Genomic DNA, 27,144 nt, shown 5'->3' with positions numbered 1-27,144 from the left:
CCAATGTGAGATTGGGTGGGTCAGACCGATTCAGAAAACCCGTTACATTTGGAGGCGAGCTGCTGAGATCAGATCTGTCAACAGGACAGGCTCTAGCTAGGCACACTGGGAAACAGGGAGAGTGTCTGCTGCCACTCTGTGCTGCGTTGGGACGGACCTAGGGGTGGTCAGGGGCTGGCAGGGTATTGTCAGTTCGCAGGGACGACCTAGGGGCCTGAAAGGAGTGAGGGGTTTGGAGCCGGGCTATAGCTGACCGAGTCACCTTGAGGTAGTGCTAGTTGGTAGGACGCCAGAAGGGATAGCCTGTTAACATGGTCAGGAATCCTGGAGAGGGTCTGCGCTAGGCTGACCAAGAGAGGTAGACGCCCCAAGTACTGCATGGCAGAGCCAGAGTACTCTAGCCCATTCCAGACACTTACCATAGGGAGCACAGACTGGGAGGAAGGAGTTACAGCAGACACTGAGAGAGTGAGCCTAGCCTGAGGTAGTGCAACATCAGTCCAGCCTAGATCAGGTACACATGTGGTGGTGCATCTGAGCAATCTTTATTGTACTGGTGTGGTGGCTGCCCCGCAGAGCGGAGCCCCATGTACGATAATTGGTACAAGAGCGTGACAACCCAAGGAATGGAGGATCCGCGTGGTGCGGAGAGTCCAAAATGGTGATCGGAGGCTGATGGGGAAGGCACCCGTGGCGTGCGCCCCACTGAAGAGCAAACTGTCGCTGAGCTGTCCTTAACTAATCTGCTCTGGAGTGGAGCGAAGGCCGTGGCTGCCCCGTTTTTGTCCTGTCTGGGACACCGAGGGGCCACCCTTGAAGAGTGTGAGGACATTGTGATTACTGGGGGGGAACCCCGCGAGGAGAGCGAACAAACTGACATTTCGGGCTTAAAAGCCAACCAAAATGGCGGTTCCCGCTTGCTAGGGAAACCGCATGGGCCAGTCGCAGAGAAATTGGCTGATACAGAACTTGCAAAGAGCTGGTCGGGAATGGCGCGAACAGCACAGCCCCGCCCTGATGGGGGGCATGGCGCGAAAGCTATGGCTGCGCCTACGTGGACAGTGACTCACTCGGCCCCTGTGCTGAGTCAACCGCTGACTTTATGGGACCCTCCCCTGATTTCCACCAGGGGGAGTGACTTTCAATTATGGCCTGTGGGAATGCACCCACTGGGCCCAGGGACTGATATCCAGACGGCGCCACTACAAGAAGTAGTTCCGGCCGCGGAGGTAACGTGCAAAAAGGAGGGATATTTTGCACGAAAAGCAGCAGCTAGGAGAAGGCGGGAACTAGCCGCGGCACAAGAATCCCACTCTGATGAGGAAATTGGCGCAAAAACGCAGACCGCGCCTACCAGGACTGAGAAAGGCGCGGCCTTAATTAAGGGGCATGCTATTCCCCTGTGGGACCCGCCCATAATTGCAACCCCTGGGGGCGGGTTCCAGCTATGCCAGCGGAAGGAGCCGAAGCAGGAAGTGGCTGGCCCAGAAGCTTCTACCGGTCAGTTGCGAGGAACCACTGACCTGGAGAGACCCATACTGAAAGTGGTCCCTACTAAAAGAATGGCCTGCTCCTCCACTGTGGGCACGATGGTCTCCACCCAGCCCTACTCGGTACCCGGCGGGCTACTGGTAGTAAGGGTGGCAAACACCGAGACGGTGGTCGGGCTCTGCCTACAATGCGGGCTGCCCGGAGGCACTGTCAACACGGCGGCACGTTGCCCACATTGCGGGACATTATATCTGTGGCCCATGCCCACATTTATACCTATCCAACCTGCTGACCCCCCGGGGGATACGGCTAGGCGCTCCGCCGAGTCCCCTGGCGCACTATGGATCAGCCGTGCGAGTCCCGGAGAAAGGGGACTGGAGTCGACCAAGTCGGCTGGGTCAGCAGCAACCGAGACGGTCGGGTCACCCCCCAACCGCGCAGAGAAAAGACTTTCGCCACGCTCGGTGACCCCGAGATCAGGGAAGGGAGATTACTCCGACGAGGATCTCCGTGAGCTAGCAGTGGCGAAATCGGGACCCAGGACGGACGACACCCCGTGGGGTGAGTGGCAGTCTGGAGAACAGGGCGTCCCCCGCAGATCGGCGAGCCGAGAGACGGAGTCCCGCCATCCCAGGACCTGGCGGCGACGGGAGAGAGACGCCAACGCCCCTGCGGACTGGTAAGAGAAGCAGCCCCATCACTTACCTTGTCCCGGCAGACAGCGCAGCGGAGGAAGGGCCGTGCCAGGCCCGAGGCGCACGTGGAGAGACGGCATCACTTCCGGTGAAGACGACGGCGGAGCTTCCGGATGTCGTCATCGAAGAAGAGATCCCGAATGGGGATCCAACCCGAGATGGCGGCGCTTCCGGTTCCGGGGAGGACATCACTTCCGGTGGCGACGGCGGAACCGCTGGGAAAGACGCAGCGACGCTTCGGCGATCGGGGGAAGGTCCCCGATCACCTCAAAGGCCCAGGAGTTGGATGGGCGATCCGAGGACTGAGGAGGGTGAGATGTCCTCATTGGACCAGTCTACGGACAGCCGGGAACGGGTAGTAACCCTGTGGGGTCCCATCGCTTGCACTTATGCCCCATCCCACGCCCTAGATAAAACCCCTGCCCGTCACCGGTTCCACGGGATCCCCGCCTAGTTTAGAATCGGTGGACATACCCTCGGAAGAGGAGGTGAAACGGACTGGGGGGAGACAGCGCAGTTGCGCTACGGAAGGCACTTCTCGGGGGGGGGAGAGTTGAGAGTGGCCGCGGTAGGCCGGTGGTTGCCCCCTGTGGCTCCCGACCCAGTGAAAAAGGCCCCGGGATCTTCCAGGTGGTCTGTACCGCGATCGGCACGGACATCGGGAGTATTTTCCCTGGGGGATGAGAGTGATTCAGGGGAGTCACACAAATTCAGAGAGCACCGTTGGTGGGCCCCACTATTTGAAGGGTACTCCGCATGGATGGACCGCACTCGGTTCCTCATCCGGCGAGAAGATGTAGTGGATTACTGGTGGGCTGCGGGAGAGTTCACCCCTGAGCAAAGGGATAGAGAGTTGCAGGAGCGATGGCTTCAGATCGAGCACAGGGAGATAGAACCCATGGGTCCCAGCATCCTGTCAGATCCCGTGGACCCTGATGAGCCCCTATCATGGGTGTTACCTGGGAGGGCCGGTAGGGCTGACCTGACCAGGATAAGTAGGGCCGAGCGGGCCATAATGGCTCGTTATAAATCATCCCACGGGTTGGAGTACCCGTATGTCCCTGAGCCTCTCATGGATGAAATAGAGGAAAACAGAGGGAGGTGGCTTAGGGAGGCCATTGAGATGTACTTGGTCGGTAGGGGAAGTGCAGTGATAGGAAAGAAGCCGAGGAGCGGATAGAGCACTTAGTACGCATATGGGGCATAGGAAGGAACATCTACAAACATAAGGTGACCTATCGGCCCGAGAGGGGACTGCCGAGACATTACTATGTTACGGTCCTGGATATGGGTGGTAGGGAGGTAAGAAAACCTGACCCCAGTCACTAATTTTAGGAGGTACATGTATTACGCGGGTTCGTGGCTGCTGGTCGGGGCGGGCTTGGCGGAGTGTACTGTAGACATTTTTGTGTGCATTATGAAAATTTGTAAGATGTTCTAATTATGTTTCGTGTTTCAGTGCTTCCTGGAAAAGGGTATACAAATTTAGGTCCCAGCGAGGACGATGGGATTCACCAGGGGGAGAATGTAGCGGTCATGTAAAATGGCTACAGTCATCTCTCCTGCTAACAGTAAGGCCTGGTAAGTTGTGGGCATGCCAGCAGTAATTATGGAGGTTTGCCCTCACACCCTGGTGGGGTGCCATGTGTATGGATGGGAGTGGTCACATGCTCTGACTCCATGGTTAGTGATGTCAGAGGTGTGTCAGCTTCCAGAGTGTACATAAGGCACAGCACTGTTTCTAAAAGTAGTTCTAGTACAAGTTCAGCTGAAAGGAGGAGTTCAAGTTCTAGTCCTAGTCTGGAGTTGCTGGAAAGTTCTGGTTATGTTATAGTAGCGGCAAGGAGACTGTGTCCAGGGACCTGGCACAGGATAGAGATATCCCGGCTGGGATAGGGAATCCCTATTAAAGGAGAACTCACCTTTCAAAGGGAAACACTGACTCAAGATGAGTGGCTAGAGATTCTACTGCGTGGGGCAGCTAGCCCACCTCCATCAATATAGATGCTCTTATTCGAACACCCTCTCGTGTACATGTGTGGAGTGAATGTACAGAGGGGAGCACCACGGAGGAGTTCCTCGTCAGGACCATCCCCAAGTGACCGAAGGGACCCTGATGAGGTGGAGGCGCTGCACTGGAACTAGGTAGGACTCAGCCCACTACCTCAGCTGCCTGTCTGGACGGGTTCTCCCCACACACCATCATGCGGGAGACTCAGGAGTCCTGTTGCCAACAGGTGCACCACCAGACACTATCACACTGTAATGGGGACCGGTTAGACCACAGGGGCCAATGCGAGATTGGGTGGGTCAGACCGATTCAGAAAACCCGTTACACCTAAAACACGCTATTATGATAGATCTAAATCCCCTCGTCCATATAGGAAGAAATATGATAATAAAAATCATTACAGGGATAGAGAATCAGATAATAAGCGTGATAAGCAGACTTACCCAAACAAGGAAAACCATAAAAAAGATAATACAAAAGAGATAGTTTTCTCTTCCTCTGTCTCTTTTTTGGAGAAAGAACAACAATCCAAGGAGAGGGAGGAGGACCTTCTGTTCCCATGGAGGAAGGCTTTGAAAGATTGGGAACACAAGAATCGGTTCATGACCCTGGAGGAGAAAAATCCTCAGACCCCACAGGGAAAGAGAACCAGAGAGGAAAGTATAGGAGGGGAATCAGAGGAGGAAGACATACAAAAGAAAAAAGCAAAGTAATAGATACATCGGGAATTTTTAATATTAGTAACACTATTTTAACTGATCCAGATCTACAAATACTCTCTAGCGGTTTAAAATTTGCGCCATCTGCTAAACCAGATGCTTTTAAACTGTTCATTGATTCAAATAAATACTTGAAGCTTATATTAAAAAGGCATTTTTTAAAAAGGAAATTTGATTTACCCAAAATCGACGAAGGAAGTGTATCTTCTGTCAAAGGTGTGACATCTGATTTCTGTCATACACAACTTAAAAATAAATGTACATTTTTTCCACAATTCGATAAGGGTAATTTTGTAGATACCTTCTATAACCTCATTATTAATGATTTTGAGGACCTAGCTAACCATTCTAAAAGTAAGAGTAATGTGACACCTAAAGAAATCTTGGCTCTTAACAAATTGGCCAATGACAAAGGTTTGGTGATAAATGTGGCGGATAAAGGAGGTGGTACAGTAGTCATGAGCAGGGACTACTATTTAGAAGAATCACTTAGAATCTTTTGTGATCAAAGTACATACACCATTTTACCCTCCGACCCCACCAAATCTTTTTTGGCCGATTTAGACGTTCTGTTAAATAAAGGTAAAAATATTGGGATTTTGAGTGAGAATGAATTTACCCTTTTAAATGATACATTTCCTAAAATCCCTATTTTTTACTTTTTACCTAAAGTACAAAAGGATAAGGACAGACCTCCGGGTCGTCCAATTATCTCCGGGATTAACTCCCTTACCTCTAATTTGTCTCAGTATATAGATGTTTTTCTTAAGGATTTTGTAAAAACCTTACCTTCATTTTTGAGAGACTCTACTGAGGTTATTAACAGTTTTGAAAATTTAGAGTGGAAGGAGAGTTACATCTGGTGTACTGTTGATGTTACTTCGCTGTACACCATAATAGATCACTCTCAGGGATGCAGCGCTGTTAAAAGGATTTTAGAACAGTCTAATAAATTTGTACAGGAACAAATTGATTTTATTATAGACGGTATAGAGTTTATTTTAAATCATAACTATTTCTCTTTCGATAATAAATTTTATTTACAGACCAGGGGTACCGCCATGGGCACCAGGTTCGCGCCAAGTTATACTAACTTATTTATGGGTGTGTGGGAGGAGGATTTTATCTTCCATTCCAACCCATTTGGCGCGAACCTGGTGTCATGGAAACGATATATAGATTATATCGTTTTCATATGGGATGGCTCTAGCATGTTGATGGAAGATTTTATAATTTATCTTAATGGGAATCATATGAATCCTAAATTTACCCATCAATCTGACCGCTCTAGTATTGCATTGCTTGACCTTGCCCTTTATGTAGATAATATGAAGGTTTCAAGTAAAACACATTTTAAATCTGTTGATTGCAACACTTACATTAGCAGAAAGAGTTGTCACCATCCAAATTGGACCTTGAATGTCCCCTCAGGCGATTACGTAAGAACTGTACTGATATCAGGGTGTTCGAGGAGCAGTCTATGTTGGAGAAAATATTCCTAGAGAAGGATTATATATCCACTGATCTAAGTACTGTAATAAAAAAAGTGAGAGAAAGAGATAGAAGACTACTTTTAAACCCAATTCCTCGAGAAGAGATGAAGTCCAATTTTATTCCCTTCATCACTCAATTTAATAATGAACATTTTAAAATTAACCAAATTTTAAATAGACACTGGCATATTTTAAAGGGTGATCAATTCCTTAAAGATTTTTTTACCTGATAGGGCACTGGTTGTCTATACCAAGGCACGTAACATTAAGGATAGAATCGCTCCTAGTATGCTTAGACCTTTATCGATGGGAGACACATGGTTAGGCCAAAAACCCAAGGGCTTTTTTTTTTCTTTCAACTTTGTCTTTATTAGTTTTTTGTGTATACAAACATGGACGTACAGGATGTTGCAAATTATCCGTAGTATACACCGAACTGTCTAGGACAAACTACATAAAACAAACACATGATGGGGAGACAACAGGACAAGACAACAACATACCAATGACGACACGGGAGAAAAAAAGGGGGGGGAGGGCAGGGATCGGTGAAGAATAGCCACCATTAGCTTGTCTTCGGGTGCTATGCATCTTTGCTGATAGCGCTTTGCCCGACTCTACCTCACAAAGGTCTTTGGGAAAAATCCACTGCCACTTCCTGTTCGTATTTATTTAGTGTATCACACAGCCCCGGGGGGGTCCCTTCCATCTGTCCGTCGTAGCTGGCTCCCAGCCACCCATCCAAGGAGAACTCACCTAAATCTATTAAAGCCATATTGTGGCACCATTCACCCCCTGAATATCAGTCTGGGCCAACCATAATGACCAGACCTTTTCGAATTTATCGCCCGAATCGTTAACTAAACTCGTTAACTTCTCCATTCGGCATATGAACCAAATTCTGTTTCTGATTTTATCTATAGAAGGAATCGCATTCTGATTCCACAATGCTGCGGTCTCACACCTCATAGCTGTAGCAAAGTGTGCTATCAGCTTGTTACCCGATCTAGATACATCATTTGTTGGTTTGCCTCATAAAATAGCCACGGGTCCAGCTGAATTTTGAGCCCCAAGAAGATCCGCTGCAGCCAATCACGGATCTGGGTCCAGACAGGCACTATTTTCGGGCAAGACCACAGCATGTGAACCAAATCCCCCTGTTCCTCGCACTGCCTCGGGCAGAACGGGGAAGAGCCCGGGATGAATTTTGCTAATCTAACTGGGGTGAGGTACCAACGTAACAATACCTTATATGAGTTCTCCTTTAATGTCGTACAAATGGAGCTACTAGCTGCAGCTTTAAACACCGTAGACCAGTCCTCGTCCTCTAATGTGTCCTGCAAATCCTCCTCCCACTGTACCATAAAACGGGGTTTGTCTGTCCTGTTCGAGTCAGTACTAACCACTCCTCTGTATAAGGCAGAGATCAGTCCCCGTGTGTCTGCACCGCGCACGCAGAGCTGTTCAAAATTCGTTAACGGTGGTCTCACCGGGTGTGTGTTGTAGTATGCCCGAACCTGGAGGTACCTCAAAAATTCAGTATTAGGTATGTCTGTTTCTGACTGTAATTGCTCAAAGGATTTAATCTTGCCACTACCCTCCAGGTCCTTCAAACGTCTAATCCCCAATTTGCGCCATATCATAAAGCTCTTGTTTGTTAAACCTGGAGCAAAATCTGGATTGCCATATAAGGGAGCCATAAGTGTGTTTGGAGGTTATCGAGCGATTACCTTTAGCAGCCTCCCAAACCGAGAGTGAGTTGAGAACAGAGGTCAGTGGAACGAGAACATCCCTCACCCGTGTCCTCGTGTACCAGATCAGGTCCTTGAGCTCAAGCGGGGCACACATCTCCCTCTCCAGCGCCACCCACCGCCTGAGCTCCGGATCTCCATGCCACTGCGTAATCTGGCACAACTGCGCCGCTTTGTAGTAGGATATGACGCTCGGAACCGCCAGACCACCAGCTTCCCTAGCTTTCTGCATCAATTTTACCTTAATCCGTGGTTTTTTACCGTTCCAAATAAAATGTGAGATTGATTTTTGAAGCCCTGTAATGTCTGCTCGTACCACGGCTATCGGGAGAGTTTGGAACAGATATAGAATACGGGGAAGGATATTCATCTTTACGCTGTATATTCTCCCCAACCAAGAAATACCATATGCCTTCCACTCCTGCAGCTCTTTTTTGAGAGTCCTCAGCAGACTGGGATAATTAGCCTGATATAGAGAGCCTACTTTTTTCGTGATGTGCACTCCTAAGTATTTCATGGATGTGGGACGCCACTTAAACTCAAAATTGAGTTCTATCAGCTTCTCCATCTCTCTGGGTAAGTTAAAGCTTAAAGCCTCTGATTTAGTCTGGTTTATTTTAAATCCAGAGATCTGGGCACAACGCTCTAGAAGCTCGAACAGATTAGGTAGCGAGATGAGCGGCTTAGTGAGAGTTAGAATTATGTCATCTGCGTACAAAGCCACTTTGTGTTCCTGGGAATGGATTTGTACTCCAGAGATATCAGCGTTGTTCCGGATTTGTGCTGCAAGTGGCTCGATGCATAGGGCGAATAACAGGGGCGAAAGCGGGCACCCCTGTCTCGTGCCACTTTTAATTGGAAATAAATCCGAGGGGAACCCCTGGTGGACCACCTTAGCTGCTGGTGCGGAATATAATGCTTTGACTGCCTGCCGAAATATGCCTCCAAACCCAAATGCTCCGAGCGTGGACTCTAGGTATGGCCAGTCAATCCTGTCAAAGGCCTTCTCCACATCTAGGCTTAAGGCTACGCTTCGGATCTCGTTGGTTCCTATAAAGTCTATTATATCCACAATCCTTCTAGTATTGTCGGCCGCTTGTCTATTAGTAATGAAGCCAACTTGATCCGGATGGATTAGCCTCGGCAGGATGACATTCAATCTGTTGGCCAGCAATTTAGAGTAGATTTTAACATCTGTATTAATTAGTGATATTGGCCGATAGCTTTGGCAATTTGTGGGATCTTTATCCCCTTTATGAATTACCGAGATCGACGCCTGGAGCATCTGTTCCGTGAACGGCTCTCCTGCTAGTACTCCATTAAACAGCTGGAGCATGTGCGGAGCTAAGACTCCGATACATTTTTTATAATACAGATTGGAGAACCCGTCCAGGCCTGGGGCTTTTGACGCCTTTAGGTTTTTTACTACCGCTGCCAATTCTTCCCCTGTAAAGTCGCGTTGGATTGCCTCTTGCTCTAATCTGGTCAATTGTGGTAGGGCTGCGTCCGCTAAGAATTTCCGCAGTTTACTACTTGTCTTAGCGTTATGAACCACCTTCTCCCCATTGTATAGCTGTGCGTAGAATTTCGCAAACTCCCCCACTATAACTTTGGGGTTAGAGGAGATCTGTCCCTCTGCTGTCTTAATAGAATGAATATTAAAATTTGGTTTCCGATTACGGAGTCTGGTGGCTAGCATAGTATCCGGTTTATTAGCTTTCTCATAAAACTTCCTCTGTGTCCAACTCATGTCTTTCTCAGCTCTGGAGGTAAGGAGGAGATTTAGTTCAATCCTAACATCCTTCAACTCCTTTAATGTGTCATCTCTACCTGTCCGTTTATGTAGTATAGAGAGCTCGTGTAACCTTTGATATAGCTGAGTTAATTTGGCTTCCTTTTTTTTTTTCTACCCGCTGCTATACCAATTAGTACCCCTCGTATTGTGGCCTTGTGAGCCTCCCATAACATAGAATGGGATTCCACACTGCCTTTGTTTGTCAGAAAATAGTTCGAAATTTCGGCTTTGACTTGTTTCTGTATATCCGGTATTTTAATTATAGATTCGTTTAGCTTCCAATTTGCTCCCGGCTTAACAGATCCAATTTGGCTGCATCTTAGCTCTATTGATGCATGATCCGACCATGTAATATCATGTATGCTTGTGTCGGCTATTTGTGGGACCATTCTACCAGATACAAAGAAGTGGTCAATCCTACTGTAGCTGTCATGGGGATGGGAATAAAAGGAGTAACTACGGTCTCCTTGGTGTTGCTCTCTCCATATGTCTACCAGACCAAGTTGTTTTAGACCCTTCAATAAGGGGATATTGCCCTCCCTCCTCTGGAGATGCTGGGACGATGAGCGATCAACTCTCGGGTCCATGACTGTATTGAAGTCTCCCCCCAAGACTATGTGTCCCTCTGCCCACTGCTGTAGCTTCTGGAAAAATGTATCATAGAAATAATGTTGCCCTTCACTGGGTGCGTATATACAGGCCAGTGTAATTCTAGACTGCTTGAGGAGTCCCACCAGGACAATGAATCGTCCCTTAGGATCTCGTTTGATCTTTTCAACCTGGAATGGGGTCTTATTATGTATCAGAATAGCTACTCCTTTTTTTTTTTTCCTCACCTGAAGATAGGTATATCTGTCGATAGTGTGAGTCTAGGAATTTTGGACTGTTTCTTGAACTAAAGTGGGTCTCCTGCAAGAAGACCACGTCGGCTCTTCTCCTTTTAAACTCCGCAAATGCGACCCTCCTCTTATGTGGACTATTGAGCCCCTTGGCATTTTGTGATAAAAAAGTTACCGCCATCGCATACTGTGGTGTGTGCAGAGTCGTAATTTATAATCATTCTTACGCTTACCCAGATCTAGAATCCCTTGGCGGACTTGTGAGCCGTAGTGCTGGCACCTGTAGAACTTCTCTTGTCTTTCACCTTTTGGGGCTAGGGTGAGGAAGGGAGAAAACATGAGGGAAAAACACATATACATATCACACATAAAAACAAAAAGAACCGTGTTGGTCTCTTTGGACCTCGGGTTCATTGCACGGTAAAGATCTTCTCTCTCTGGACCTCCCTCCCCCTCGATCCAGTTCCATGGCCCACCATCTCTGCCATGAATAACCGGGTCTTTGCCAGGGAAACAGTCCAAGTCCCCTTCCCTGGTGTCGACGTACATGCCTGCAGGTAGAGTAGCAACCTGCCCCCCCCCCGCCGGCATTTAAAGGTAACCAAAACCTAACTGCTATCTTGTACTCTATCCCCAACTTTATCTATGACTATCTATACCTGCCCTCCCTCCCCCCCTCCCTAAACTACCCCTGCTAAACCTAATCTAAGTGCCCCTTACGGTCCTCGCCCCTCCTCCCTCCTCATTTAGATATATGAGTCCCTTAGCCAGGACCCCCTCCCCTTTATTTGGGCGCTAGTATATTTGCTCCGTCTTTATCCCTCTGCCGGCCGGCTTTGCTCTGCCCTCTTCCCCAATGTCAGCCTCTTTTTATGCCAATATCTACCGCTCTCCATGTGGCCCGTGTTCAGACCACCTCCGACCGCTGCCCCAATCCGTGTCTCTCCCCAGCGGCGGAGTTCGCGTACCCCCGCCAGGGAGGATCGGTTCACTTCCGGGTCCACGTGTCACGCTGCGCTCACCACAAACAGGACGGAAGACCGCGGGGCTGAGGTGGGGATGTATAGGCACCGACCCACAACCACGCAGTCCTGTCCGGAACGCGTAGTCCTAGTCGTACCGCGTCGTAGGGTTGGAGAGGTCAGGGTAGTCAGGGTACTTGCCGTGTTCCAGGGTTGGGGAGTCCGGGTAGGTAGAGTTTCGTAGCCAAGGTCCTGGGTAATAGAAGGTAGAGTAGTCGAGTAACGAAGCCGGGGTCAAAGTGCTGGAGAGTGTAGAAATCCAAGTAACAGGCAGGGTCAAACAGGACAGACAAAGTTCAAGACAAAACTAGACAGCAGCGGTGAGCACAATGCATAAACAGGAGTTTATGCTCAGCAATGAAGGACAGGCAGAAGCAGGTATATATGTGGGAAGGGTCCAATTACCTTGCAGGGGTGTGTTCTGGTCCACCAATGGTGTCAGAGAGACACTGATCAAAAACAGCTTGCAATTAGGCTCTCCTGATGCTAGGTCTGGTTGCCGGGCAACCCGCGCGCGATGCGCGTCGCGACGTGATGACGTCATGTGGTTTACTCAGCAAGTCTCCGCCTGTGGGAGGTTCCAGCAGCTCCCTCACGTTCTCCTGCTTCCTGGTTGCCGAGCAACCCGTGCGCGTGCGCCTCGCGGAGCTCCGCCATCACGCTGCTGCGCCTGCACTGCCCTGGCAGTGCGTGGGCGCATGACTCTGCCCCGTGGTGCTTCCCTGAGTCGGTCTCCGCGCGGATCAGAGGCAAGTGTGACAGTATCCCCCCCTTGAGGAGAGACCTCCGGGCGAACCAGAGATGGTTTCCCAGGATGCCTACGGTGGAAGGCAGAGATGAGGCGGTTGGCATGTACCTGATGATGAGGAATCCACTCTCTCTCCTCTGGGCCATAGCCTCTCCAGTGTACAAGATATTGTAATCCTCCTCTGGATATTCTGGAGTTGAGAATGGTCTGAACCTCGTATTCTTGTTGGCCCTCTACCAGTATGGTTTGCGGAGGTTTAGATTGTCCTTTGGAGGATGAGTCTTGATGATAAGGTTTGAGAAGGGATGAGTGAAATACAGAAGGAATCCTCATATTTTTTGGCAGTTCAAGCCGATAGGCTACTGGGTTGATCCTTTTGGTGATGCGGAAAGGGCCGATAAAACGTGGTGCCAGTTTGGGTGAAGCTACCTTTAGCCGAATGTTTTTGGTAGACAACCAAACCCTTTGTCCTACAGAGTACCCTGGGACCTCTCTTCGGTGACGATCCGCTTGTCTCTTGTGTAATATACCAGCGTGCTGTAGATTCCGATGGATCTTCTGCCATAGGTCTTGTAAGTGGCGAATCCTGTCCTCTGCGGCCGGGACTCCAGACTTGGAGATGAGGGAAGGAAGTGCCGACGGATGGAAGCCATAGTTGACCATAAATGGTGACTGTTGGGATGATTCGTTCTGTAGATTATTGTGGGAGAATTCTGCCCATGGGAGAAGTTCCGCCCAGTCGTCCTGAGTGTCAGCGATAAAGCACCTCAAAAACTGTTCCAGAGACTGATTGGTGCGTTCCGTCTGTCCATTGGTCTGGGGGTGATATCCCGATGAAAAGTGTAGGGTAACGTCCAGATTTTTACAAAACGCCCTCCAGAACCGGGAGATGAACTGGGATCCTCTATCGGACACTATGACCTGAGGGGACCCATGTAACCTGAAGATCTCCCTGATGAAAACTTCGGATAACCTTGGTGCAGTGGGTAACCCCTTCATAGGGATGAAGTGTGCCTGTTTGGAAAATCTGTCCACCACCACAAGTATAGTGTCCATGCCTCTAGATTTGGGCAACTCAACGATGAAGTCCATCGATATATGTGTCCATGGACGTACTGGGATGGGTAGTGGTTGAAGGAGACCTGCTGGTCTGTTGTGTGGCGTCTTGCTTCGAGCACAAGTAGCGCACGTAGCTACGAAGGCTTGTATGTCTCTCCGCATGTAGGGCCACCAGAATGTGCGTTCGATGAACTCAGTAGTTCTTTTGGTGCCAGGATGGCCTGCAGTCTTGGATGAATGTCCCCACTCCATGACTCTCCTCTGGAATTTACGGAACGTTGAGTCCTGCCGGGATGTTGTTCTGAGCCTTAGTAATGTCCGTTAAGGCACTAAAAGTATTTGCAGCCAAAATACAAGTGGAAGGGAGAATGGTCTCCTGTTGATCCCCCTTGTTATCCTCTACCAGGAACTGTCGTGACAAGGCGTCGGCTTTAATGTTTTTTGAACCAGGGATGTAGGAAATGAGGAAGTTAAAGCGAGTAAAGAATAAGGACCATCTTGCCTGGCGAGATCCTAGTCGCCGTGCTCCCTCAATGTACAGAAGATTCTTATGGTCCGTAAGTATCGTGACTGGCGACTCTGTGCCTTCCAGTAAGTGCCTCCACTCTTCCAAGGCCAGCTTGATAGCGAGGAGCTCCCGGTTACCTACATCGTAATTCCTTTGGGCGGAGGAAAATTTCTTTGAAAAATATGCACAAGGATGAAGTGGAGCTTGAGGATTCTTTCTCTGTGAAAGTATAGCACCTGCTCCTACATCGGAGGCGTCGACCTCCAAAAAAAAAGGTAACGAAGGATCTGGATGGGTTAAGATGGGTGCTGAGGCGAATGCCGTCTTTATTCTCTCGAAAGCCTGGAGAGCCTTCTCAGTCCACCTTGTAGGATCAGCTCCCTTCTGTGTGAGTGCCGTGATGGGTGCTACTACCGATGAGAATCCCTGAATGAACCTCCGGTAGTAGTTAGCGAAACCGAGGAACCTTTGGATGGCCTTGAGGGAGAGGGGACAGGGCCATTCGAGTACCGCCTTGACCTTGGTAGGATCCATAGCAAGGCCGGTATCCGATATGATGTAGCCGAGAAAAGAGGTGGATGTTTGATGGAAATGGCATTTCTCGAGCTTGGCATACAAATGGTTCTCTCTTAAACGCTGCAGGACTTGTTTGACATGCATTATATGTTCCGGTATGGATCTGGAAAAAATTAATATATCGTCCAGGTATACTATAACATGGTGGTCCAGAAGGTCTCTGAAAATGTCGTTGACAAAGTCTTGGAAGACCGCAGGAGCATTACACAATCCAAATGGCATGACCAGGTACTCGTAATGCCCGTCGCGAGTATTGAATGCTGTCTTCCATTCATCTCCTTCTCTGATTCTAACCAGATTATAGGCTCCTCTGAGGTCCAGTTTGGTGAAGATCCTGGCTCCCTGGAGTTTGTCGAACAATTCGGCTATCAACGGAAGGGGGTAGCGGTTTTTTATGGTGAGTTTGTTGAGGCCCCGGTAATCAATGCAGGGTCTGAGGGTTCCGTCCTTTTTGACGAAAAAAAATCCTGCCCCCGCAGGTGATGAAGATTTCTTAATGAACCCCCTCTGGAGATTCTCCTGAATATATGTTCTCATGGCCTGGGTCTCAGGAATCGATAGTGGGTATGACCCTCCTCTGGGAGGTATGGCCCCGGGTAGAAGATCGATAGGACAGTCGTACGTCCGATGTGGCGGAAGTACCTCTGCTTGACGTTTGTCAAAGACATCGCGGAAATCTTCGTATATCCCCGGCAGCTGTACCCTGTCAGGATCCGTGACCTCCATTCCTGCCACTGCCTTTGGAGCAGACATGCAATGTTCCAAGCAAAAAGAACTCCAACGAAGTGGCGTGGCCTCTGTCCAGTCAATGACAGGATTGTGGATCCGGAGCCACGGAAGTCCCAGAATGATGTTCGAGAAGGGGGTGTGAATGACATCAAAGGTTATAGTCTCGGAGTGAAAGTCGCTAGTCATGATGTTAAGGGGTATGGTTTGTAAGGAAATGATCGCGGGCTGCAATGGTCGTCCATCAATGGCTTCAAGACCTACCGGTCGATCTTTGGGTACCAACGGTATTTTATTCTTGAAGGCGAACTTTTGGTCCACGAAGTTTCCTCCTGACCCCGAATCCAGGAAGGCCCGTGTCTGTACTGTGAAGGTCTCACCGGATATGGAGATAGGTAGATAAAACCTCGTAGAGGGTTGAGGAGGGAGAAAAGTTGCAGTACCCAGCGTGATCCTCCTTATACTCACTGGGCTTTGGCGTTTCCCGGCTTCAGCGGACAGTTGAATACCAGGTGGCCGTTATTGCCACAGTAGAGGCATAGTCCCGCTCGTTTTCTCCGTTGCTTCTCGATAGGCGAAAGGCTAGTTCCTCCCAGCTGCATGGGTTCATCTAGGACGGGAGTTGTGGAGAGTAGAGAACCTATGGTGGAAAAGGAAGATGATTGTATACCTCGGGGGTGTTTGTTTCTCTCCATCCTTCTCTCTTGGAGGCGCTGATCCATCCGGATGCACAGGTCTATCAGGTCCTCCAGTCCAGCGGGACGATCCAGAGCTGCTAATTCATCCTTCAACTGTTCGGACAGACCCTGCCAGAAGACTGCAGATAGAGCCACATCGTTCCAGCCGGTCTCGGCTGCCACCGTCCGGAAGTCCAGAGCATAACGAGCCACAGTACGGTCTCCCTGAGAAATATTAAGCAGAGAAGATGCAGCCGTAACCTTCCGTCCTGGGGTGTCAAACACCCTTCTGAATTCGGTGATGAAGAGAGTGAGGTCAGAGATCAAATCTGGGCGTTGCTCCCAGATAGGGGATGCCCATGCCAGAGCGGCGTCAGTCAGCAAGGAGATTATGTATGCGACCTTTATTCGTGAAGAAGGAAAGTGAGAGGGCATCAGCTCAAACTGTATGAAGCACTGGTTCAGAAACCCCCGACAACCGCTGGGATCCCCTGCATACCGGTTGGGCGCAGGTAGTCGTGGTTCGGAGGTAGGTGTGATAAGTGCAGGAGTGGCTGCGAGTGGAACGGGGTTGGTGGTAGATACAGTTAAACGTCTAACTTGTTCAGTCAGGGTATCCATGTCTTGTTTAAGTTGGGAAACTAGTTGTTCTTTGTGTGTAAATGAGCCGGTAAGTTGCCGGAAGCATTCCTCATGGGTGTCTAAGCGTCGGGCCACCTCAGCGGCGTCCATGTTTGTTGGGCTGAGCATATTGTCACCGCGCGGATCAGAGGCAAGTGTGACACCACGAGACATCCGGTCTTTCCACCTCACTTCCGCTATTTCCGGTCTGCCCGAACGAGCTCCCACTCTCGCGAGATCCGGATCAGAGATGTCGTCAGGCTGGGCGAGGCAGTCGCATTTAGAGGCAGCTCCTCGCGGGAAGGTGTATCCATAGGCGGGTCCCACTCCCGGAGCATTCGTTCCCGCCGAGAACTTGGCCGCCATTGGAGTCCCTGCGCTTCAGCTCCTTCTGCTGCTGCAGGTAAGCCTGGGGTAGCCATTTTGGTGCCAAAGAAAAAACGTGGCAATAGAACTTTGGGCTAGTTTCAACCTCCTGTGCCTCCTTGTCTTGCCCTATTGTCCTCCAATGCTGCCCACACTGAGTGACTGTTTCAGGGGGTTAAACTGGGAAAACTGCAGCGCCTTAAAACTTTCAGAACTTTATAAACTTTGGCAACTTTGAACGGTCAGGGGCTTTTGCCCCCCCCCCCCACTGCCTTCTCTTGTCTTTTTTCTTTTGGGGAGGAGGATCCCGAACGTCTCGGTTGTACATCCTTTGGTTGCTCCTCTTGGGCTCCCCAAGAAGCGGAGTCCGAGGTCCCTCTGACCCCCAGCTTCTTCAAGAAGCTCACCCCCTCCGACAGGTGCTTTAGTACATGTGGCCGGCCATTTTTTATGGCCACTAGGGCAAATGAGAATGCCCACCTGTATCGGATCTCCCGATCCCTGAGTTCTTTAGTTATGTGGCCCACCGCTCTCCTCCTTGCCAATGTGAGGGGGGAAATATCTTGATACACTGTGAGTGTAATGCCTTCAAATGTGATGTGTGGAGTGGCCCGGGCGATCCTGCTCACCTCCTCCTTTATTGAAAAGTAATGGAGCCTCAGAATAATGTCTCTAGGGGGGTGCGTTGGTAGCGGACGTGATCTCAGCGCCCTATGGCACCTATCCATCCTCAGGTCAGACTCTGGCTTGCCTGGGAGAATAGATGCCATCCATCGGGTCAACAGGGCCTCCGGGTCCAGAAATTCCTCTGGGATGCCTCAGATTGTTCATCCTGTCCCTATTTTCGCTATCCTCTTGGCGGGACTCCATGTCTGTTATTCTATCCTCCAGGGCCTGGACCCGCAAGTGCGTCTCCTGGTGCCTCTTAGAGCTATCCTCCATCTGCTCCTCCAGTTCCTGCGTTTGTGTGCCAATTTGGAGAATGTCTTTTCGTAGCCCCTCTACTTCTCCCCTAAAAAAAATTTTCAGGTCCACAAGTAAGCGGGAGATCTCTTTTTATTATGCGGGACTGGCCCGCCGCAGCCGCGGCTCCCTCCATATCTTGTGCCGAGTCCGAGTCCGACATTGCTGACATTTCAGCTGCTCCGGTCTTGCCCTGGCCGGTGAAGTAGGCCCTCACATCGGATTTGCACCGGGTTTTTTGTCTAGTCGCTGCCATCTCTCCTCCGGTTTCAGATAATGATCTGGGGTGTGTTAGATGTTGCTGGCGCTAGTTTTAGAATGTCCATGTTTGGTTTTAATATTGTTTATTCGCTAATATTTGCCGGCGGTTGGAGGAGCTGTGCAGTTACACTTCCATCTCCAACCTGCCGCGCATGCGCATCCTCTCCCAAATCACCCAAGGGCTTTTTTAAGTGTACAAGCTGTAAGGCCTGCAAATTTTGCCAGACAAAAACTAATCATTTTACCTCCCACGTGACCAAAGAAGTACACAATATTGACAAATTTATTAACTGTAGAAGTACTTTTGTTATTTATTACAATGCCCATGCGGCCTACCCCTCTGAGTGAGGGTCCTGGAACATATTAGGAACATTGTGAATGGTTTGGAAAATCACAGTGTTCCTTTACATTTCAAAAAGTTCCATGGCTCAAACCCAGAGGGTCTGAGTTATTTAGGCATAGATTTGGTCACTTTGCATTGGAGAGGAGGTAACCGTATCCTGGAGATTTCCCAAAAAGAAACCTTCTGGATACATAAATTGCGTACACTTAAGCCAGGGGGTCTTAATATTGATATTGATCTGGTTTCCTTTTTACATTGATGCATATGTGTTTTTTTATATTGTGTTTTTTAATCCCTTTTGTGCATTATATTAACACATATATATTCACAATTTCCTTTTTGCACCATTTTTTAATATGCCACAGCACGATTTCGACTCCTCTGGACTTATCATAGAGGCTATGGTTCTCGTTGAGGTCTGGATTTCTTGGGTTTAGTAGGCTTTTGGTCCCAAAGGGCTCGCAGTAACAGTAGTCATAATGTAGGCTTCTGATCTCTTCTGTTGTGTTTTGACCTATGCTTATCTTTTTCTTTGCCTAGTCTAGTGAACCCCTAATCTTGTCAAGAATCTAAGGCCTTCTGTTCACTACACTTCATCCAAGGAGAACGCGTCCGCATCTATTAAAGCAGTATGTTGGAGGCGCTGACCCCTGGGCTATCGTTCAGGTCTAGCCATGGTGACCATACTTTGAGAAAATTTGTGCCGGTGTCGTTAACTAGACTCGTTAACTGTTCCATCCGGCAAACGTGCCAAATTCGGTTTCTGATTTTTGGGATATTTGGTAGATCCGGTTGCTTCCACAATGCTGCGAGTTCGCACCTCAGGGCAGTTGCAAAATGTGCAATTAATTTGTGCTTCGACCTGTTTAGCCCCGGAGTGTCTCTGGCCAGCAGAAACAACCAGGGGTCCAAAGGGATCGTGCAGTCGAGAATTCTCTGAAGCCAATTTCTGAGTTCCTCCCAGATTGGGAGTACTTTGGTGCAGCCCCACAGCATGTGTAGCAAGTTTGCCTGCTCCCCACATTGTTTAGGGCACAATGGGGGGTAACCTTTAACAAACTTTGCGCCAAAAGTTCATTGGATAATCCTGTACTCCTCAGGGGATCAGCACACTTGCTTGACAGGCCATATAGGGGAAAAAACACAAACAGACACAGATCATAGTGCAACACTGTAGGGTTAAAACAGGTCTACACTAATACACACACTGCACATATAACATAGAGACTCCTAGTGACTATAAAAACTATTTATTAAATAAAAAGAACTATGCCATAAAATGGTTTGGACAAATGAGAACACCTCATCTCATTTGTCCAAACCATTTTATGGCATAGTTCTTTTTATTTAATAAATAGTTTTTATAGTCACTAGGAGTCTCTATGTTATATGTGCAGTGTGTGTATTAGTGTAGACCTGTTTTAACCCTACAGTGTTGCACTATGATCTGTGTCTGTTTGTGTTTTTTCCCCTATATGGCCTGTCAAGCAAGTGTGCTGATCCCCTGAGGAGTACAGGATTATCCAATGAACTTTTGGCGCCAGGTTTTTCTTTGTTTTCACTTTCACTTTCTCTGTCAGTACTGACAGTATTACTAGGCAGCCTTTATATATATATATTTTGCAATTGTCACACTGGTGTTTTAGTCTTTAGCGCTTGTGCACATTTTTTCTTTTTCACTTTAACAAACTTTGACAATCGTGTTGGGGTCAGATACCACCTCATCAGGACTTTATACGCGTTCTCCTTTAATGTCGTGCAAATTGAGCTCTTAGCTGCCGCCAGGCTGATTTGATCCCAGTCTGTGTCCTCTAATATGTCTCCTAGGTCTCTCTCCCATCTGATCCTATATTTTAACGTCACGTCAGCGTCAGGAGTCGGACAGACTACCGCTTTATACATTGTAGAGATAAGTCCCTGGGTTCCTGTTCCAGTAGAACAGAGCTGTTCAAAATTGGTGCGTTTAGCGCGGTTTGGGAATTTATCATAGAAAGCTCTTAGCTGGAGGTATCTAAAGAATTCTGAATTTGGCATCGATTTTTCCGACTTAATTTGTTCAAACGGTTTGATAGATATCCTACCCTCCAGGTGTCGAAGGCGAGTGTAGCCCTTCTGTGTCCATATAATAAAATCTTTCCTCTGCAGGCCCGGAGCGAAATCAGGGTTTCCCAAAATTGGGGTCATCAAGGAGTGTTTTCTCATCAAAACATGCTTATATTTGCTTTTGTCCCATACTGCCAAAGAGCTGACAACTGCGGGGAGCGGATTTATGAAGTCTCTGCGGACTGAATTTGGGAGCCAGATCAGGTCCCGCAGTACCACCGGGGCACAGCAGGCCGCCTCCAGTTCCACCCATCGCCTTCGTATGGGATGGGTGTGCCACTGGATGATTTGAGTTAATTGGGCCGCTCTATAGTACGACAACAGGCAAGGTACCGCTAGCCCTCCTTTTGTAGTGGGCCTAATTAGTATGCTAGTTTTGATGCGAGGGGTTTTATTACCCCAGATAAATTTCACCATTGCGGACTGTAACCGAAGGATCTCTTCCCTGATTATAGGGACCGGAAGAGTCTGAAATAGGTACAGAATTCTGGGAAGGAGATTCATTTTTAGAGATTGAATCCTACCAATCCAGGATATGTTGTACCCTGCCCATTTCCGGAGATCGTCCTTCAGTGTCCGAATCAGTCTGGGGTAATTTGCTTTATATAGGGTGTCTGATTGTTTTGTGATATTTATTCCTAGATACTTTATGCAGGAGGTTTGCCATTTGAATTCAAAATTTACCGTGATCAATTTCTCAGTGGCTTTAGGTAAATTGATATTTAGGGCTTCTGATTTTGCCTGATTAATTTTAAACCCCGATATCGTGTTGAATTCCCTTAAAATTTGGAAAACGTTCGGCAGAGAGGTGAGGGGCTGTGATAGTGTGAGTATCACGTCATCAGCATACAGGGCCACCTTATGTAGCTGGTCACTGATTTGGATGCCTGTTATATTTGGACTGAGACGGATGTGCGCCGCTAGGGGTTCAATACAGAGCGCAAAAAGGAGGGGTGACAGAGGACAGCCCTGTCTGGTGCCGCTCTTTATCTGGAATTCTTCCGAGGGGAAGCCCTGGTGTCTGACCTTCGCCGTCGGTCCCTGATATAGAGCGAGAATTGCCTCTATCATTCTCCCTCCCAGCCCGAACGCCCCAAGCGTCTCCCTCAAGTAGGGCCAGTCAATTCTGTCGAACGCTTTTTCAGCATCTAAACTAAGCACCATAGACGGGATACGTTTTTTCTGTGCCAGATCAATTAAGTCAATAATCCGTCTGGTGTTATCAGCTGCTTGTCGACCACATATGAACCCCACTTGATCGGGATGGACCAACTTGGACAACACCTGGTTAAGGCGATTAGCTAACAGTTTCGAGAAGATTTTTGTGTCCGAGTTTATTAACGAGATGGGCCTGTAGCTTTTACAGTCCGCTGGGTCTTTTCCCTGTTTGTGGATTACTGAGATAGACGCCTGGAGCATTGAGCCCGGGATGGGGGCACCATCCAAGAAGGAATTACAAAGTTTTAGTAAATGAGGAGCTAATATTTTACGGAATTTTTTATAATGGAGATTGGAAAAGCCGTCTGGGCCTGGGGCTTTGGCTGCTTTCAATGACTTCATTACCTCCATGAGTTCCTCGATAGTAAAATCAGCCTGTAGTGCGTCCCTCTCCTCTCTGGTTACTGTAGGCAGCTGTGCCTCGGCCAAGAACGTCTTTAGCCGTGCTTTTGTGGTTGGCGTGTGTGCCACCTTCGCCCCATCGTATAGGGTCTCATAATATTTTTTAAATTCATTGACTATTTTTTTGGGGTTAGAGGTCAGATCCCCTTGTTCTGTTCGAATTGTCTGAATTTGGGAGATTTGGTTTTTGTCTCTTAGTTTGTTGGCAAGTAGGGTATCTGGCCTGTTTGCTTTCTCAAAATATTTCCGCTTAGTCCATGTCAGCTCTTTCTCAGCACGGGAGGTTAACAAAATATTCAGTTTGGTTTTAGTGTCTAGCAACTCCTTAAGGGTCATTGCGTCTTTATTCTTTTTATGTCGAGTCGAGAGGACTGCCAATTCTGCTTGCAACTGATTGATTTTTTTGTCCTTCTCCCTCTTTCGCCTGCTTGCAATCCTCATGAGCTCTCCTCTCAGAGTCGCCTTATGGGCCTCCCATAAGGTAGCCTGCGATGTCACACTTCCTAAGTTCTCCTGAAAATATTCCCTGATTTTATCCCCTACGTTTTGTGCAATTGCGGGGATTTTTAGCAATACTTTGTTGAGCTTCCAGTTCGCTCCTGGTCTGTCCAGAATAAAATCAGTGCACCGCAGCTCAATCGGTGCATGATCTGACCACGAAATATCGTGGATGCCCGAGTGGGAGATCTGTGGAACCATTCTACTGGATACAAACAGGTAGTCTATCCGACTGTAGCGGTCATGGGGGTGGGAGTAGAATGTAAACCCTTTCTCTTGTCTATGTTGTTCTCGCCAAATGTCAAGTAGATTATTGGTGCGCAGCCCTCTATTCCACGCTTGTCTTATCTTGGAGCTATTTTTTCCGCTTGGGGTGCATCTATCCAGTATAGGATCTAGTGTTTGGTTGAAGTCGCCCCCCAGTATTACACAGCCCTGTGCTAACCTCTGAAGTATGGCGAAGAATCTCTCAAGAAAAGCTTCTGTGCCTTCGCTCGGAGCATAGACGTTTGCCAGCGTGATTGGTTGACCTCTTATTTCGCCGCTTACAATGAGAAATCGGCCGTTGTAGTCTCTTTTAATGGTCTTAATCGTCAAGGGCAAACGGTCATGCACCAGGATGGCTACCCCTCTCTTTTTTTGTGTGGCTGAGGCTGAGAACCAATTCTTAAACTTATAATCTATAAATTTTGGTGAACTAGATTTAGAAAAGTGAGTTTCCTGCAGGAGGATGATGTCAGGGTCTGATTTTTTATAGTCCGTCATAGCTAGTCTGCGTTTCCCTGGGTTGTTAAAGCCTTTGACATTATGTGATATGATAGTAATCCCTTTATTCATGATTGCGGTTCCAAACCTTCACTCCTATGTTAGCGACCATCTGAGCCTCTGGTGTCCGTGATGAGGATGCCGGGTGATCCTGTGGTTGGGTCCGTCTGGCAGCGTGCTGGAGCCTTGGGATGGGAATACAGAGGGGAGCACACTGGGGAAACATAAACACACATATTTCAACATTTATTTCAACACATAGTAACTGTCCGGGGAATGGGCGGGAACTAGCCCCCCCATTCTCCATCGTTGCCCTCTTCAGGCGTACAGCCTGGACGGAGTTCGGGATGGCCCTCCTTCCCCCTCTCCCGTCCTTCGTGGCTGGCCTAAATGGGACTTTCATGGGCCCCTCCTGGGTCTTCTCACCCATGCCCATGTGGAGACTCATTCACAAAGCCTTTGCGGGGGACAGCATCCCTCCCCCCCTCCCTTGCTTATGCAGCGGAATATTGTAACGGCAATACTGTGTAACTTAAGTTGATAACTATAAGATCAACTCCGAACTCTATATTATTTTTTTTTTTTTTTTTTATAAGAGTAGTGTATATAGTGTAGGGAATAACTTGTAGGAAATAACTTCTTGCCCCTGCTCGCTAGACTCTCTTGTGTGTTACCTGTCTGACTCAGTGTCTGTGCAGCATTTCAGCTAACTGTTGCCCTGGGAAGCTATGTGTGTGGTGAAAGGGTTGTGGTTATGCTGAAACTCTCTGGTACTGTATTTGTGGGCCCTGAGCGAACCCTCTTGCCGTGTCTGGAGTCGCCCTGCTGATTGCCTGCCTCTATCTAGTTCGTAGAGATAAGTCCCAGCCTCCCCCCTCTCTCCTGTTGCCCGCTGAGTGTCCGGGTGGGTCTCCCCTCTCATGTCTTAACTTTCGCCTGGCCAGCTTAGTTGCTATCCGCTCTGTTTGCGGTTTATTGCGCCTTCCGCCATGTTCTTTTTAGTGGGGCTGTGTGCGCCGTTCGCCTTCCGCCGGTTGTTCCCTTCCGGCGCCGAGTGGTGACGCTCTCTGTCCCTCTGTTCTGCTTGCCTCCTCCAAGATGGCGTCTGGACCATTTCCGGCAACGTGCTTCCGGCGGTCGCCATTTTCCCTCGGCCAGCCCGCGAAGAAGGACGTCTCCTCACCTGCTCCCGCGTCAGGAACTCCTCCACTTCCGCAACGAAGCCATGCGGTGAGACGCTTGCTGCGACGCCATTCTTGGCGGCTTGCGTTCCACCTCGGATCGCCATTTTCAGCTACAGGTAGGAGTTTGATTTTACTTTTTCAGGTGGCCAGGATAGTCCTTTTACTGGTATTTACAGCAGGGTGATGACTTGAACAGGTCTTGTGGCTAGCTCTATGGCAGATAAACTGGTGGGCAAACCGTAACCCCCATTATTAAACTGGAACTATGTTCAACTTTAAGTAGGTATTTTCCTCAGGGTATTGCGGAATTCATCGGGCCTCAGGGGATTTTGGAGGCCTTACAGTGCTCCATTCTGGATCCTCTCGCGCCTCTCGCCTAGGACTTTGCATCGGGCCCTCCTTCAGCCCCAGTTTGTTTAAGAATTCCTCGCTTTCCCCTGGGTCCTTGATTGTTATGGCCTTTCCGTTCCGTAGGACCATCAGGCCGAACGGAAAGGTCCACCGGTATCGCACTGCCCGGTCCCTCAGCACTTTAGTAACCGGGTGTAGTGTTCTTCTTCGTGCGAGGGTGATCGGTGATAAGTCCTGGAATAGTTGTATTGTGGTTCCCTCGAACCGGCATGCCCCTTCCGCTCTTGTGCATTTGAAGATAGCTTCTCGGGTTTTGAAATAATGCAGCCTAGCTATAATATCTCGCGGTTGTTCCATCGCGGCTAGGCGGCTTCTTAGGGCTCTATGGCAGCGGTCCATGGCCCTTTCTGTGGCAGGGATGTCAGGTAGCAGCGTTTCTAGCCACCTGGATATATATTCTTCAGCATCCGTGACCGACTCTGGGACCCCACGTACCCTGATGTTGTTTCTTCGGTCTCTGTTGTCGGCATCCTCTTGCCTGTCTAATATCTCTGCAATCTGGGCTTGCATGTGTGTGGTTTTTTTTTCTGTCTTTTTAATTTGTTTGGATGCGGCCGCCATCTTTTCTTCTAGGGCCCCTGTTCTCTCTCCCAGCCCCTGGACCTCCTTCTTCATATCTTCGAGCCCCACGTAAATCATGGTCTTCATGTCTTGATATAACCTATCAAAGTCACATATTCTGACCGGCATCTGGGTGGGCTCATGCGGGGGGTCCTCGTCCCTCTCCGAATCGGATCCCGCTGCAGATTCTGGCGGCCTTGTTGCGGCAGCGCCTCGTGGGGTAGAGCGACCCAGGTATCTTCGTAAATCACCCTCTTTCTTCTTTTTGGCTGTTAGGGGTGCCATCACGGGAGTATCCACTGCCCTATTACTCTTTTTTTCCCCGATTTTCCTCGGTGATTATTGCCGTTTTTTTAGTGTTTAGGGAGGTGGGGGATGGAGCTCTGACTTTATGCTACCATCCGCTCCAGCCTCGCGCATGCGCCTCGTCAGTTGAAATTTTAAAAAATGTACTTAGTCCACTGGAGTTTTGCTGCCCGTATATAAGGATCACCAAATCCCAAGGATATCTTCAGAAAACATGAAGAAAAAACAGGCGCACTCCTAGTGTGATAGAGTATAAAACAGTATTTATGGGATTGTAAAATATAAAAAGCGCACTCACAAGCAGAGTAAAAATAATAGCATTTATGAGATATACTCAATCGCCTAGAAGCTGTGAAGGGAATGTATCAGCCTGTCCCGTTGGTGCCACCTCTGGTGTATCCGTTGGTTCAGCAAGGTGCACTGGAGCCACCGCAGCTAGATGATGTAATAATCAGCAACACGGTCAGAGACTCCCTCCAGATATACCTCCCACAGCTCTCACTGCTCACCAGCAGGCAACTGCAAAACCGGAAGCGACAGCAGTCCCAAGCAAAATAGCAACAGCTCCAAGGTACTCTCTCCGTTCGTGCAGTAATGTCAGACACAAACTCGCCTCATTGGGAAACGCCCTACGCGTTTCGTCACTAAGGACTTTCTGACTCTGGCCATAAGATGAACGATCTGAGGGTTGCCATACTCAAAGGTAATCTTAAAACACCGAAAGAGAGACGGTTGCATGAATACAAATTTATGCAACTGTTCGGGACACTTAGCGGTGGCCTAAACAGAGATCGAAATTTTATGAGTCATTATTGACACAAGTGAACTCTCTTCCCATGAGCGCTATAGGCCATGTCTGTACATACTGTGCTATATGTATGCACACACAGCTGTCTCTTACACATACTAATACTCCTTGTTTTTTCATCCCTATATACCTATAGGGACCACATAGTAACCACACACACTTTTAATTGTGCTACAATCTCTCACATTTCCACACCATTTATATCCACTCCCACTCCACACACA

At 48.6% G+C, this 27,144-nt stretch overlaps 1 protein-coding gene across 6 annotated transcripts in view; it reads right to left on the bottom strand.

Moving 5' to 3' along the window:
- Window positions 1–25,537, bottom strand: part of LOC142476447 (uncharacterized) — a 36,838-nt gene extending 11,301 nt beyond the window's left edge. The window contains exons 1-4 of one of the 6 annotated variants that reach the window (XM_075581823.1): window positions 23,739–25,535; window positions 11,028–11,108; window positions 6,296–6,448; window positions 4,641–4,805 (exon numbers count right to left, since the gene is read on the bottom strand). In XM_075581823.1, coding sequence (XP_075437938.1) covers window positions 4,641–4,758 — 118 coding nt within the window. In that variant the 5' untranslated portion in view covers window positions 4,759–4,805; window positions 6,296–6,448; window positions 11,028–11,108; window positions 23,739–25,535. The other 5 variants (XM_075581820.1, XR_012791680.1, XM_075581821.1 and 2 more) reach the window with 5 other exon arrangements.
- Between the last annotated feature and the right edge of the window lie 1,607 nt (window positions 25,538–27,144).

The sequence above is a fragment of the Ascaphus truei genome, unplaced genomic scaffold (genome assembly GCF_040206685.1).
Source record: "Ascaphus truei isolate aAscTru1 unplaced genomic scaffold, aAscTru1.hap1 HAP1_SCAFFOLD_1613, whole genome shotgun sequence".
Lineage (NCBI taxonomy): Eukaryota > Metazoa > Chordata > Amphibia > Anura > Ascaphidae > Ascaphus > Ascaphus truei.
Note: the sequence above shows the minus strand (reverse complement) of the source record. Positions and strands in the feature narration are given on the sequence as shown.